At 50.8% G+C, this 16,286-nt stretch overlaps 1 protein-coding gene across 1 annotated transcript in view; it reads right to left on the reverse strand.

The window, feature by feature from the left end:
• Positions 1–16,286, reverse strand: part of CFDP1 (craniofacial development protein 1) — a 54,201-nt gene that overhangs the window by 34,046 nt on the left and 3,869 nt on the right. Inside the window, exon 5 of the mRNA XM_040570939.1 lies at positions 3,363–3,467. Coding sequence (XP_040426873.1) covers positions 3,363–3,467 — 105 coding nt within the window. The remainder of the gene's footprint in view (positions 1–3,362; positions 3,468–16,286) is intronic.

Here is a 16,286-nt window from a genome sequence, read left to right on the forward strand (position 1 = left end):
TGCGTTTCTACCAGCCTGCAAGGCGTGAAGAGGCCCGGGAGGTCACGCATCCACCGCTGTAATTCCAGGCAGGATCAAACAGAGAAGCAACAGCTGGGCTGAGCGAGCAAGTCCACGTTTAATTACAAGCCGCTTTGGTAATGAGCGAACGCGAGAACAAAGCCAGTGCAAAACCTCCCTTTTTCGTCCTGGCTCCTGTTCAGGCCATGTAGAAACAGCTGCCTAGAGGGGGATCTCAAATAAGATCCACCAGCAGCACTTTTTCCCTTTCATCTCACACATTTTCGTGATTGCCACAGAACCCCCATTCCCTAGGGGAGGTCGCTGTGCTTCGAAAAGCGGCAAGGACCGAGCAGGAGGACCCAAACCTCCGGGGGTGCCTCCCAGCCCTCGCTCACCCTCCTCCTAGTGTCACACACACACACACGTACCTGCACACAGCCATTTTGCAGTAAGCTGCGCGGAGGCTTTCGTTTGCTTTAACGTCCTCCAGCTATGGCAGGGTGTTGCAAAATCGGATTACTAGCAGCAGGAAGCAGCTCTCGGAGCACCAGGGCTGCCCGTCGAGCTGTTGGGTCACACGCTGATGGCCAAGAGCTGCTCTTGCTGCCTCCAAAATGCTCAGTAGTGATGACAACGTTAGGAAACAGGCCCTAAGACACAGGCAAGAAGGTTTGTGAACGCCAGGAGTCATCCACCAATATTTTGTGACAGCAGATGAGAAGCGATCAGGGGATCCCCTCATCACATCTAGCTGATGCCATCTACCAGCAGCATGGGAACGGGGCTGGAACCCAACACCAGCCCCAAACCCCGCTGCCAAACCCAGCCCAGCTGCCACAGTGCTCCGAGAGCTGGGTGCCACGGGAGGACACGATGGGAATCGTCGGGAGGCTGGGAAACCACCGAGGCCCTGGGAAACGAGGGCTTCTGACCTCTCTAGCAAAGCCTGCCGCGAGAACTGGGTGGGATGTTTTGTACTCCTGGCTTTAATTACAGCCAAGTGTTTAACTTGTTCCCTTCCAGCCACCCCCGTGTCCTTTACGAGCACGACTCCGGCTTTTTATAGCGCATCCGGTACGGCCGTTAAACACATCCAGGAAATGCACTTTCAGCCCCAAACATCCCTGCCCTGGACCAGTTAGCTGCAAGGGTTTGCAACGCGGGGATGCAGCACCGGATGTTTGGTTTTGTGACCGCTGCTTTCCTGGATTACTTCTGCCTGTTTAGAGAAAGGAAATTCAATAAATACAGGGCAGGCTGGGTGCATCCAGAAATAATGCGAGCTGCTTGCAAGGTAAAGGAGGAAAAGCCACATGGGGAAGCAACTCTGAGCTGCTCAACCCCCTGTACGCAGGGCAAGGTTTATTTACTTTTTTGTTTTATTACAGCTGACATAAAGCTCCCGGAGGCTGACACTGGCTCTCTGAATAGTGGATGTCCACAGGCACATCCAGGATCACAAATTATGTGCATTGCAGTGCCTTCTGGTGATGCTGACCCTGACGGGGACTCTCGCTCAATGCACAAGGGAGAAATGCAGCCCATCCTCCCACATCTGTACTGCACGTAGCCCAAGGACACCAGTGAAGAACCACCAGGACACGCTGGGCTCTGTCCTTCCCCCCACCAGGGCTTGCAGCTCCAAGGGGAGCAAAGTCAGGGCTTGGATGATAGCTCAGCATCTAAAACCCGCGCAATTTTATTAACACACGGGACCTGCAGTTGGCTTTAAAGAGCACCGCAAGCCTGGCAAGAATTTTCTCACCTGGAAATACCCCGGTTAGCTCCCCAGCTGGAAGCATCCCCTAAGTCCTGTGGAGGCATCGTGTTTTCTGGCAGGCTCAGAGACCAGCCTCGGGTACTATTTTAAGGTGGAAAACTTCCAGATGGAGGGCACACGCTGGCCAGGCTGCCCCAGAGTCACCTGTTATACCTTCAAGAGCACTGGTGGGCTCCTCACACCGAGGTGACGCCTCTGCCGTAGTGCCACCATCCCATTACAGCATATTCAGCAGCAGGGCTGGCTGCTTGGAAGGAAGGCGAGATCCACAGCCCTGAGCAAGCCAGGCAGCCTCGTATTCTGGGCAAGCGACAGTCACGGTGACACCAGGCGCTGGCAAGCTGAATGACAACCTAATTAAGGCTAATAAGGGCTCTCCAAGCGAGCCACCGAACCTGCCCACACTCAGAGCGGCGGGGAGATCGCCGGGGGCACTGAGAGGGGTTTGGAGAGACGGGAGCGCCAGCAGCCTGCAGGGCAAGGAGCTGCCACCCGCACCCCCTCCGTGGCTGGCCAAAACGACGCAGGAACACCGATCCAACCCGACGCAAGGCTCTCCAGCACAACGCCCCCACGCCACTTAGGTTAAAAGTGAGCTCTGCAGGGACAAACCGTCGTGTGGCACGGAGAGCAGCAGCCAAGCTACGCTCATCTATTTGTTCATTCATCTCAGGAACAGCAGCTGCTAAGTCACACACACGCTGCGCTCTCGGTACCCTGATGTAGCTACGAGCTGGAGGCACGAGTGACAATCCAGCTGCGGGGAGTGAATCAGGCCCTCTCTCAGGGAACGGCAGCCTTAAATCACGCTGGAGAATGGCTCTGCAGCAGATGGGAAGGACAATGTACGTATTTGACGGGCCTTGTTTCTGCGTGACCAGCTCATACCCAGCTCATGTCTTTCAGATATAAATGCAAGTGACTGACTTAATAAAAATCATTGTTGGGAGAGGGGCAGCTCCTCCACTCCCGAGAAGCTCGCCATCTCCCAAGCTCACCAAGAAGCACACAGTGACACGTCAGAGGCCCAGACCTGACCCCTCTGTATCTCTGACAAGCAGCATAATAATCTCGGAATTATGTGCCAGAGCTCGAACAAGAAGCATCAAATCCACACTGCAACGATATTAGAGAACATCGGAGAGGCAGAAACATGTCTCATTCACTCCCCCAAAGTTTATAAGTCACAGCCCAGCCCGTTGTGGCTTTTTATGGTCCGTGGAAGCAGCTTTCAAAGGAACTGCAGGCAACCTCAGGCATGTTCCTGGGCTACCTCCAGTTCCATCATGCTGCTCGAGACACTCAAAACAACATTTCCTTACTGGGATGAAGGATTTACGAGGATTGAGAAATTCAAGTCTGCACCTATGAAGTGAGTCACTGGGACTCACGGCTCGCTTCCCCCGCTTCCCTCCCCACAAATCATCACACCTTCCAGGCTTAGTTCTGCTCCCACCGAAATCCTGCAGAAAACAAATGTCCAATAGCTTAAACATCACAGGGCAGAGCCTGCAATACTGACCGGAGTGCCATGTCTCTTGCTAAAGGTCCTTACTGGGCAGAGAAGCCACAAACTCACCCAGAGACTGTTGGGAGGGAAGCTGGAGCTGACGACTGCCACTTTTCTTGCTGCTTCAGGAAAGATTTCGCTTCTTTTGAGGTTGAGTCCACTTCTTTAGTCACTCTGTTGGAGGAAACAGACAAACCAGAGTAAGGCAGAGCCAAACTGACAACAGCAAAACCAAAGATCCAGCAAGGAAACGCCGAAAACAGGCCCAAGAGCCGGTCTGCTGAGCACACCACCTGCACAAAGATCACCTCCGTCAGCTGCAAGCCGAACTTCCACCTTGTTGAGACTTCTTTGCAATTACAGCCCCTCTATACTCACAGAAGAAAAAAGGAAAGGAGCAGCTAATTAGAGCTGGGGGAAGGAATTTTTCTGCACGAACAGGAGCGCTTATTCATTCAAACAGGCCAGCCCCACTCCAAACTACTGAATGCTCTGCTCAGGTCACCGGGGGGCAACTCCAGCCTCTTAATTGGGCTCTTGATGTCCTCATTTGCTGGGCAGCGAGGCAGCTCTTCTGCGACAGCTGTTCTGCCACCCACGGCACGCGGGCTTGGCCACATCTGCAACCCACGCCGGAGCAGGGAGCCTGGCGCAGGGCTGGGGAATGAGAGGGAGAGCTCCGACAAGGCAGGATGCTGAAACGTGCTCTCATTTTCCAGTTAGTTTTTGTTTGAGGCCCTCAGGGTCTAAAATATTGAACTTCAAAAACAAAATTATAAATCTATATGGCACCTACAATAGGGAATGAATTACAATCACGAGAAAGAATCTCCAGAAAACCACTCAATAATTAATTAATTGTTGGAAACCCCGGGTACTTTAGCCCCCTCCTCTGCACTGCCCTGCCTCCAGCAAGACGCTTTTCACGCTTTCAGTGGCTCTTAATGAGGTTACCCTGGTTTGCCAAGCTAACAATTTTGCTCCCTTCAATAACAAATCCATAAGCCTCTCCTGGGCCCTGGGGCTCGATCTGCGGAGAATGAAGACCCGAAGGAGGCAGCCTGACTCACGGCTTGGTCAGCCCAGCATCAGGCCCCTTTGCTGAAAGCCTCACCGGTCGCAGGACCTGCCTTGTTAAAATTCAGGCCAAGAGCTGCCGCCTCCTACCCACTGAAGCCAGCAGCTCCTGCAGTGAGTCCGGCACCAAAGCTGGCAGCTGGGGCAATGGCACGCGAGCCGGCAGCCCCAAAGCTCCTTCCTGGCAGGAGCCGGCTGCAGGATTCCTGCTGGACCCCAGCACACGCAAAGCCAGCTGGATCACTGCTCCAAACACTGGCAGGGAGGAAAGCACAGCGGAGTTATTTGTTCAGCCCAGAGGCATCAGCACCCTGAAATCCCACTCGCACAGACCCAGCGCACATGCGTCCCCTGCTGACAGGGAATCACTGTCTGTAGAGAAGCTGTTGGGAAGGGAAACTGTTCTTCCACCTTCTTCCCAGACAGTAAATACAATGGAAAAGGCACGTTCAGACACAAGAATTAATGCTGGCACTAAACACGTCCTGCTCAGCCCCGTGCTGCCAGCGTAGAACAGATTAACCCCCTTTTCCCCCTCTGCACAGGCACACACCTTTCAGCCTGGTGGCAGTCGTGTGAACAGAGACAAATCCCATGTTATGAATATTCAGAAGTACTTGCTGATCGGATTGGAAAGGAGCTGGTGGGAAAAGCAGTTCCAGAAGAAACAAAAGCCCTGCTACGTTGCCATCCCAACTCCAGCCATCCCAAACACACCGCCCACTCACAGCCCCTAACAGCCGCGTCATGCAGCGATCACCCCCCAAAGGTTGCTCTGTGTGCATGGATTTCCTCCAGCAGGACAAACTCGGCGTCTCCACGCAGCAATTAGACAGAATTCCCCACGGAGCCCACCCTGAGCCACGGGCTGAGCTGAGTACAACCCCGCAGCCTGTTTGTGCGTGCCGCACCACCCGGCTCAGCCGCCCACCACTGCTCATCATCCCATAGCACGGTCCCTGAGTCACCGGGAGGAACAGCAGGCACACAGCTGAGGAGGCACAGCACGGCAAAAATGCATCCTGGGGGAAAAAACACCCCGTGCTGGCCTCCTTCAAAGAGCTGCCAGTCCTCGACACGACCTCGGCACCTCCTGGGCTAGGTCGCACACCCTGCGAGCTGCTGGGACTGGGACAGTGCTGGATAAAGGATGCAGCACCTGGGAAAGGCAGACGATGTGACAAGTAGCACACGATGCCACGTGTTGTGCTGGGAGGTGATAGCCCAGCTCCTTGGGGTGCTGTGTGCTCTACTCCCGCAAGCCCAAGAGAAAGCTGCAAGTAAATAGTTCACAGGATCCGGGTGTGCGTGATGGAGAGCAGCTCTGCAAAGCCTGCAGGACCTGAGCACAGGGCCCCTGCTCTTGTCTTAACGCCACGACACCTTCAGCCTGCTCCAACCCAGAGACCAAACTGACCCCCTGCCTGCCTAACTGCTGAGGCAGAGCACAAAGCCAAGATGTGTAAGAAAAATATCTCCAGGCGTTTGCCAGCCTGCAGTCTCACGAAGTTGGCATTTGTTGGACCAGCACAAGTGCTCTCAGAGCAGGAAGGTGGCCAATCCCCAAAACAGGCTGGAAAACAGAAACTTGTGCCTGCTAAAAAACCCCAGCATTATGCACAGGAGGGCTGGGGCCCAGTGATAGCACGGAAATCACTTTGCTACCAGGGCACGAGACCAAGGTTACTTACACTTGGACACTTGCTTCCTCCACCACCCCAGGGTACTAGCACCAATGGCTGGGCACAGAATAAAACACTTGGTTCACTTTTTTTGGCCTGTCGGCGGCTGCTCGAAGTATATTTTTGAGATGTTCGTCGCAGCGACAGAGCTGCAAAGCTGTGTGCAACCTGTTCCAGCAGGACTGCCCGGCTGGGGACAGAGGAATGCGGCAGGAACGTGATTAAAACTGACCTTTGGAGGCAATGCCATCACAAGACCCCCTGATTGCCTCATAAAACCGAACAAAAGCAGCTCCCAGGCAGGCTGTGGCTGGGCTGGTGCCAGCAGCAGCGGCCGCTCCATCAGGAATGACAAAAGCAGGAATATTCAAGGGCTTTGCAAGGTATTAGCTCAGGTTATGCACATTTCATCCTTCCTCACATACCAGGCCAGGGAGGGAAAAAAATCCTCTGGTCTGCATTATTAAGGGAGACAATAACTCCCCACGCAGAAACCCAAACACTTGCTCCTCATGGGTAGACGTGAGAGCCATTAATCCAGCTGGAAGAAATCACAGTCATTACTAAGGAAAATTACAAGACCTTTCACTTTTAAATACTCGATAAATAACCGTTTGCCCGACTGTTTACTGGGATGCCATTCACACATTATAATCCAGGAATAAACATGAAAATAAGGATATTGTCAGCAATAAAACGAGGAGCTAGTCTCTCGCCCACTTGCAGACCCTGTAATTCACACACCGAACCACTCATTTCATCACTTCCCCATGAAGATTTCGTTATTCTGCTGTGCCATTAAATTGCTTAATAAGACCTCCAGAACACTTATTAATTTTTTGGACCGCGTTGGAGTCTGGTAGCACTAGGATACTACTGGACAAGGAACTGTGCAACTGTAAAACAGAAAGGTCCTCCCTACTTCAATGTAGTTATGATGAAAACGTGCTAGAAGCTGGATCACCACACACATCTAACACTAAGCAGGAGAGGAAGAGGAGGCAGCACCTCGCAGGTAGGACGAGGGAGGCTGGGAAAGACAAACAGCCACAGCAGGAAGGCTGGCAGGCTCCTGGCCATAGCCTGCCGTGTAACAGCAACCTTGTACATCCCCAGTACTAAAATCCCTCCAATCTATCCGCAGGTAGCTCAATACAACAGCATTTTTCTAACCAAAACGCCTGGGGTGCATCAGGCTGAGAAAGCACGTGTTGGTATCAGGGACTGGGAGCTGAGAGGACAGCTAGGATCCCTCACTGCAGCAGCACAAAGGTGCCATCTCCCCCGACATCCGTGCTGAGGACGGGCGAGCACAAGTGGAAGCTCTGGAAAATGCCAACTTTTTACCACTCGTACTCAGGACACTCGGTCCTCACTTGGGAAACCTGCCCCAGTTTAGACCTGACACAATTAGAAAACTTTCTGCATCATCCTCACGTTGTTAGCTCCGGGGAATCGCAGGCAGAGAGGGGGGAAATGAGGCTAATTATCCTTCTTCAATATTCCCCGTCTGTCTCTAGCCTCATTAAGTAGCCCTCCAGCCTTCTGGAATGATCACTTGAGAAGCAAGCAATACTCATCTACAGGGGTTTGTAAAACAAACAAACAAACAAAAAAAAAAACCCAAACCACTGAGCCCTTCTGAGCCAAGAGGAAGACTGTCTCTAAATCCACTTGGAGGTGGTTTTGGGGGACTCCCACGCTTGCAGTGCCACGGTCTGGGCACTCTCCTCAGCCAGATACACCTGTCTGGTGCAGGTGGCTCCAGCCCGCACGATCCTGAAGCCGCAGGCACGCACGTGCTCAGCACCTCCTGGGAGAGTCGAGCCTCCGCACAACCGGACCTCCAGGCAACATCACCTGCACGCTGGATGTGTACTTGATGTACGCTGGATTACCTGGTGTAAAGCAAACAGAGCTAAAAGGAACAGGTCCCCATCGCTTACTCACATTTTCTAATTTCAAGGTAAAAGGTCAACTTTCCCCGCCTTCCGGAAAAAAAAGAAAAACATTCTCTAAACCTTGCTCTTCAAACCAGGTGGGAGAAGCTATTCCTTGGGAAACTGAGTCTGTTCCCTGAAGGAACACAGACAAGACCAGGCTGGACCGACTGCTAATTCCGCGGGCTGCCTATCTGCGTGGAAGCTGCTGGCTGGTTTTTAACATGAAACAAATCTGATCTGAGCTCCCCCGGAGTCAGGCAAGGGCCAGGCTGCCTGCCTGGTGCCGTTCCTCGCAGCAGGTGTGCGCTGCTATCCACCCGGTCAGCCCAGGCTGCACCTCACAACCATGCATCTGAAAAGAAGCAGAGGTGAACAGCGCCTTAACAGAAATAATGCATAAAAGCGCTCATGAAATCCACGTCCTCATAAGTCTGAAGGAGTTGGTCCCCCCCAGCCAGGGCACAGGTCTTTGCCTCCCTGTTGCCTGGAGCTTTATCCAGCCTAGTTTTAAGCATCCACAAGCCCTGGGTCTCTGCTCGCTGCCTCCCCTCATTTTTGTTTGCACCTCCCCAAAGGGTTACCTGCAAATTAGGGAGCACACCTCGAAGTTGAGCAATCCAGGTGAACGGACGGATGCTGCTGCTCTGTGTGAGTGTGACAGCCCTCTGACCTCGTTAGCCAAGAGCAGCAAGTACCCTGACAGCAAGGCAGATCCCTGCAACCCCTCAGACCCTGCAAAGCACAGCAGTATTCCTGTTATTGGTCCCTTTTCTTGCCCAGGGAAGGAATATTGTAGGTTCAATGAATCAGGGCTCAAAATTCACTTACAGCACGGACACAAAGGTTACACAGATCACAGCAGGAGCCAACACGCACCACGAGGCAGAAGCATCCCCGTGGAGGAAAGGCCAGACTAAGCCTGACTCAGTTTGTAACATGTTAATGAGAGAGCGAGGTAGAGAACAGCTTTGCCTTCCCTTCAGGCTAACACACAAACCCTCCCGGTTGAGGATCCGAGTTACAAAAAAAAAAAAAAAATCCATCTGGCAAGCTGCACTTTCCAGTAGGGGAAACCCCAAGCCCATGGGCTGCAGAGGCGGCTCTGCCAGCATCTCACCAGACTTCAAAAGCCCCTCTCTGAGCCTGGAGCTGTCAGGAACGAGACGGCAGCGTGGAGGAGAGGGAAACACGGCCAGCAGTGAAGAGCTGGGACGGGAGCTGAGGCCCTGCAACAAAGGCACGAACAGAGGGACGAAGGAGCCCCTTATTGCCCAACAGCAAAAGAGCAGCTGTGCGACCCAAAAAGGTCACCGAGCACCTTTTGTTTCCAGATTTTTAAAAGTCAGGAAATTGTCTGAAAGCCAGGTACAGAAACAATGTCCCCTCCGTTACGCACTGGGAAAGGGAGGAATCCTTTCTTAAGCTCTGCACTCACTCTTTCCACACGAACTACACAGGACGCAGGCAGAAAACACTCAGAGGAACCTGCAATGGGAGAAAGCAGCTGGTCATCTAGAAACTGGTGCTGTGCCCAGATCCCACAGGCTTGGGAGAGTTAGTCTGGAGGTCAAGCCGTCTTTTTGGAGATGCTTTGAGACTCTTTCCACCTTTGGAGATCCCAGCTGAGCCCTCTTTTCCATCGCACTGATTACCAACAAAAACACAGACCCAACACCAGCGCACACCAGTTGTTTCCTCGCAAGCACCAAGCCACGAGAGAAGCACGAGCTGACTTCCAGCTGGACACCTGCTCGGTCACTGTGGGATTTTCAAAAGCACGGTAACATAAGGGAGAAAGACAGGAGTCAGCGTGCTCCTGAATGCCAAAAACGCCCTGGACAAGCCTGGCACTGCTCTGTGACACTTTGCAAGTCACAGCCCCTCGGTGCTTCAGTTTCCCAGCTAAGCAGAAGCCCTATCTGCGCATCCCTTAATGAAAATCCTCGACAGGAGCTGTTCATTAGGCCATGCCCCTTCTCAAAGCACATTAAGCAGACCGTGACATGATTTACTTTAGGAGCAAGTGCTCTGGATTAAATTTCTGGCTGCGTTTTGTGTCACCGTCCGTGAAGTTTTAATTTCTGCCGCAAACATCTAGCGAGTGAACCAGCACACAAGGAAGCTCCAGCTCACACTGAAGGACCTCATCTTGGGACCCCGTCACATTACAGGGCATTTGGATTCCCCAAGGAAGTGCTGAAGCATCAGGGAACTGATGCACACAGAGGAAAGGTTATCAAAGCATGCCCCCGAGACCTTTTTGTTCTTAAGCCTCTTTTGAAAGGTAGCATATTTTCACTTACTGGCTCCCCAGAAAAATCAATAGCTTATTTTGAAATTGGAAAAAGCCAATATAAGCCGTGGATAGCCGAGGCATGCTCTGACCTCCAAAAATAACAATGTAAGGAGAGGAACAGGGAGGCTGCTGCCTGCACTCCACTTAGCCAACATCAGCACTTGGGGCTTGTTTGTAGAAAAGTTACCCTCACTTTTTAGACTTCCACCTCTGAACAGCATCCCACCGATGTGCCACGTAATTCTGGGTGGTTTGATTCTGTCTTCAGGTCCCAAGGCAACATCTCCAGCCTACTGCTCAGGCTAAGTACCTGGAAAAGCTCAAAGGCAAGGTTTTTGCACTGTGCAAGCCTCATGGAAGGAGTGCTATGTCACCGAGAAGTGGTTAAAACACATTTCTCTACAAGCCCTTAGCCAAAGAGGACTGAGGAAAAAACCCTACAAACATATAGCATCCCCTGTCATCAGACCAAACCAGATCTAATGGTCCTCAACAAGGCAACGAGACTTTGGAATGGCTTTTCAAGGAGTTACGAATACTCATTATCCTGACTTTTCCCTAGCTACTGCTGTGAGAGCCATTGCAAAAAGCACATCAAAATCCAAGGAGTGGTTTCTTCCTCTGTCCCGATCAGCTCAGATCGTTGCCTTCCGTTTCTAATCTGACAGTGCTCATCCAGCGCTTCTGGTGGAAGCTGTGTTTCACTTTCTACCCACCTGTAAGAAAGGGTTTTCCGAACACAAGGACACGTTCTCAGCTGCCTTCTCACTCGCAGGTACAAACATCACATCAAAGGCTTTTGCAAAAAAGCACTTGGGGAACACATCACACACGCAGACCTTGAGCTCAAGCAGCCCTCCGCCTACATCACCAATAATCAGATGTGCACCCAAGCTGCTGATCTTCCTCCTGATTTTAAGAGCAAGTGTCTTCCACTCAGCGTTGCACAAAACCCCACGAGCACGAAACAAATGACCGAGGTTCACACCCAGCAAGCGGTGTGAGCGTGCTGCCAACTCCGTGCTATTCATCATCTGAGCTTCCTGAAAAGCATCAGAAGGAAAGGCGAGAGTTAACGGCGTTACATGTTGTCAGAGCTAATTAGCCTAACACATCTGACTGAGCCATGCTGAGACCACAGAGCAAGAACACAGATGGACAATTACACATTTCTTCAATTATTCTCTGTGCCAGCTCTAAATCCTGAGACTGCTGGGAGCAAATTCCCTGCTCTTTTCTCCCCTTCCCTTTGAAATAAATTAACTCTGCCATCCTCAGCAGTCTCCCCACTCCAGCTATCACCCGGACGAGCGACCCTTACCCCTTTTCAAAGCAAAGCAACAGAACAGGAGGCAGTCCCCCAGAATGCCTGGCTCCCACCCACTTTGTTGCCCAGCTTCATCACATTTGGTCTCAGTTATCACATGAGGAGCAGAGAGGACATCGCAGCTACTGAGAAGGAAATAAGAGGCTGCACAAGGATTTGGGAAAGCTCGGGCTGTTCTCAGATGTCCGATTACTCCTCCTGCAGCTCTTCCCACCTGCCCTCTCCTGAAGAGGGTTGGGATCGAGGCGGTGAAGCTCTGGAAGGGACAGCAGATCTGGGGACAGAAACAGGAGCAGTGACAGCCAAAGAAGGAACTTCGGGCATAACCTGCAGCCCTGCCTGCACAGCTCTTACCAGCAAGAGCATTCTTTTACAAAGGAGAGACGCGTTACCAGAAAAAGGGCTTTTGCCAGCACAGAAAAGCCTCCAAGAGACTCCGGAAAAGAACCTGCCCTCCACCACACCACCATCACTTCCACTGCTCCAAAGGTCCTGAATTTCACCATCAAAACTAATTACTCCAACTTAAGGCCCAATTTCAGGTCCTTAAGGTCCATCATACAAACCATCTACTCTGAATAATCTTTTTTTTTATTTCCTGAATCCTGAAAGTAAGATGAAAATCTCTGAAGCAGCAACACACATTGAGTGCTGAGTTTGTTTGCCGGAACACCCTAGAAAATAACCATTTGCAAACAGGACCAGATGAAAAATCAGATTCTCTTCCACCTCACACTTCAACTATGGCTGGTGAAATATCAATCTCAACCAGTACAAAACCCCAGTACACAATAATTTAACTATTTGGTACATCTTCAAATTTAAATAACATTTATGTACATCTTGAAATCCCTATATTCTGCTTTAATGTGCATTAGCCCCAACGCTGGGGTACGACCCCTTCCTAGATCTATTTGGTACACAAGGGAAGCTTGGATCCCCTGGGTGCCCAGGTCACGAGGCACAGGAGACCCAAGGAACCAGGGGGCATCTTCAGCTCCAGCATGCCTCAGTTTTCCTATTCCTAAATGGGGAATAACAACACTTCTTAAAAAGCGCTTTGAGACACATAGTTCTGTAAGAAAGCTAAGGATTTACTTCTCTTTACACCTGTAAAGCTTTCAAGGACTTCAAACACACATCAGAGCCTTCTGTTCCTTTGTATATGCCTCTGGACTAAATGCCTCGCTAAAACCCACTTGAAAGCAATCCCCAAAAGCAAACGATATCCGTGGAACTGGGTCATCGTCTGCCCCGTGGGGCAAGAAAAACCCCCGCCATATGTTAGGTGATTTTCACGACCGAATTTAGCCTGAAAGCTGTCCCAGTGAGAGCACCGTACCCCACCCAACGTGGGCCCTTCCTGCACAGAGTTTCAAAGCAATGGTAAGCTTTAATCAGGCAAACTGAGGAATACTTTCAGAAGCAGCCTGAATTAATCAAGGAACAGGCATTTAAGAAGTGGATAAAGATTACCGAGATCAACCTGGAAAGATGAGCTTCATTCAGACTCAGCCAAACCTCGTCCATCTGCTCAGCCTTCAAACATGCAAGTACCTGAAGAGTCACTGGACAAACATTTACCCGTCATGCAGGGTCCATAAAACAACCCCCAGCTCCCTGGCCCTACATACTGCTGGTCCAGGGCCCCGTGTCCTGCTGTTTCGGACAGGGCAGGAAGCACGATGCCTTCAGCACTCGTCGGGGGCTCGGTAGAAGGATGTGCAGCACGGAAAAAGCTACTGGCTGGATCTTTGCACCTGCTTATCTCGGCATCTCAACGGCAACAGAAAGCTTGTGCTGCAGACAGAGAAAGAAGATCTTGAAACCTTTTCCTGAAACATTTCTACACGGATCCAGGCCCAGCACCCTGCCAGCAGCCACAGCTTGGGTGATAATTCTGGCCCCAGAGGCGGTGAGAAGCCAGGAATTGCTCACATCAAGGAACACCTGCCAGACATGGGAGCGCTAAAAGAAATGGGTTCAGAGCACGCAAGCACAGCGACGATGCTCAAGAAAAGGCTCAAGGGTTAATGCAAAAATCTGATCTGGAAGTCCTCCAGGGGCCAGTAGCAACCGTCTCGGAGATGTTGGCTGCTTGCAGGGAGCACCGGCAGTGAGGACTGGAGGGGAAGGGTCCGGAGAGCTGGGGTCTGAGCACCCAGCCTGCTGGGAGCTCTTCTGGATCCCAAAAATAAGCACATACGCACAGAATTATGAAACTTTCACTTTTGAGTTCTTTATTTGGAGCTTGCAATTACCCCTGAGCAAAGCAGGGTCTCGAGCACAGGCCTCCCGTTCCTGAATTAGCACCTAAGCCACACATCATTACTCGCTTTGCACCTCTGCAAGTCAAATGAAGGTACACTAAGGATGTTTCCACCTAAAATCCATTCTTTCTAACATTCAACGACCTGACTTTGTCTTTCCAAGTTGCTGCCCTGGCTGTGATGAATCCCCAGGGGCTGGACCAGCTCCGTGTTCACGTGAGCTGCTTCCTGCTGCAGTCCTGGACAGACACAGAGGTGACTTTCATGGAAGGAGGGCAAAAGAACGGAACACTGAGCTCAGCAGTGGCTTAAAGAAACTCGACGGCCAAGGTAGTTGGGACTGCCAAAGAGCAAGCCAGCCCCATTGCACAGCTATTGCATTTTGCAACAGATAAACCCTGGCACCGGGGATGTGGCTCCCTACTAATGCAGCCCCACATCCTGCATCACAAGGAAAGTTCACAAACCAGAGGTCTCAAAAGGACTTAAATCTCCTCTGGCAGGGAAAAGTGTCTGGAACTCTCTTTCAGATGGTGAACCTACCCTTGCAGTTCCCGCTGCCCACAGTCACAGCCCTTTGGGTGACAGTCACCTGCTGCTCCTTATCTGTGTAAGGCCAGAAAGGAACGAAAAAGAGAAAAGCCACAACTGGAGACAACAGAAGTCTGTCACAAAGACTGTTTCTAGTTCCAGGATTCAAAAGCTTTGGTTTTGCAAGACGTTACTAAATCATGCATTTTGTAAAAATTAAAAGCCGCTAAATTTAGTTCTTTATTTGGCAATTTACAACAGTCTGAACCTAAAGTTCAGCATTAGCAACCGATAAAAGCACAAACTAATTAAAACAGGCACCGCTAAGTGCAACTATAATATTTAGGGGTGTTGACAGCTAAGAAAGGAATCTCTTTCACTATTCTAGTGTAACCCTGCAGCTAGGGACTTCTTTCAGGAGACTTTTACTACTCCAAGCATGCAAGAGAGATCTTTCGTCTTCTTACAGGGGAAAATAAATTGTTCTGCAACATGAGATCAGGGCTAAATGATCTTCTGTTAAGGGCTTCAATGAGCAGACTGGAAATTTGTGCCCTGAATCTCAACGCTTAAATACTGATCTAAATTCTTCTCAAGCTTTCAGAAGAGCAACGCTCCAAAGTAGCCTCAAACCATTCAGAAAGGAAAGCAACAGAGAGCTCTCCCATTTCAGTTCTTTCAGCCCCAAAACGTGCGCACAGCTACCGTGCGTTGTCCTTTGTAACCAACAACTTGCCAGCTGCTTCCCCAGGCAAGGAAGTCAGCATTTGGTATTCAGAGCATTTGCAGCCATTAGGGTTAAAGACAACCTCCTGCTAGAGGAGAGAAAAAGCAGCCCTCTGGCACTCGCCTGCCGCAGCTAAAAGCGCCCTAAAAGCACCAGCAGCTGTAGCAGGGAGAGCTCCTGACATCCTACCCACCTAGCGCAATGCGAGGCAGAGCGAACACCACCAAAGCTTCAGCTTTTAACGTGATCTGTCAGCCACAAAAATCAAGGGGGAACACGGAAGGATTTTTCTGTTATCGGAGAGGTGCAGAAAGCAGCCTGCTGCAACTCCAGCACCAGCAGAGAGCAGCCCTCCGGATCCCGTGGCAGCTTTGTTGCTGGCTCTGAAACCTGTTGATACAACAGCTGCTGTAAACAAGAAGTACATCAGTGGTGGCTTGCAGGATTACAGTCTCATTGTTGCCCGAGCTCCAGCTTTTGCCTATTTGAAACAAATTTAGTAGAAGCCTGTATCCGTTCCTTTGCAGATCCCCAAGGGAAACAGTCGATATCGAGTAAAGGATACCAGAAAAGCAACTGCTGCCGAAAAATACGCTTTTATCTAACTTAGAAGTTTCTTATTACAGCTATTAAAAAACGATAGATAAGACAGCGATGTTGAAACCACAACCTCAGCATCTTGGGAGCTCTGACCAAGTTCTGTTCACATAAGGCAAGACACTTTTGAAAGGACAGTTTCCCCAATCCCTCCAACTAAAACTACCAATAAAAGCAAGAGCAGCACTGGTAAAACTAATCTGCACCCACCACAGAAAAGCTAGAATGCCAGAATTACTCAGATGTCGGTCTGATTATAAGTATAAACAATCTTTATCTGGGGCTTCTTCTCACAGAGCCAGGTAACCAAGAAGCTTCAAGGCAGGCATTTTCACAGGCTCCCTGCTTTAAACAGTCCTACTTCAAAGCGTTAGCGCACAAAAAATTCCTTTCTCGTGTTCTGAAGTAAGCCTACACGGCAAGTTTTCCTGTGAATCGACCCCCTCCTCTAGGTGATGCGCTTCTGCTCGTGTCAGGACACGGCACTCACCTACGACACACAGCCAGACGTGTCCAGACTTCAAAGAAGGCTGCACGCTGATT

The sequence above is a fragment of the Cygnus olor genome, chromosome 12 (assembly GCF_009769625.2).
Source record: "Cygnus olor isolate bCygOlo1 chromosome 12, bCygOlo1.pri.v2, whole genome shotgun sequence".
Taxonomy (NCBI): Eukaryota; Metazoa; Chordata; class Aves; order Anseriformes; family Anatidae; genus Cygnus; species Cygnus olor.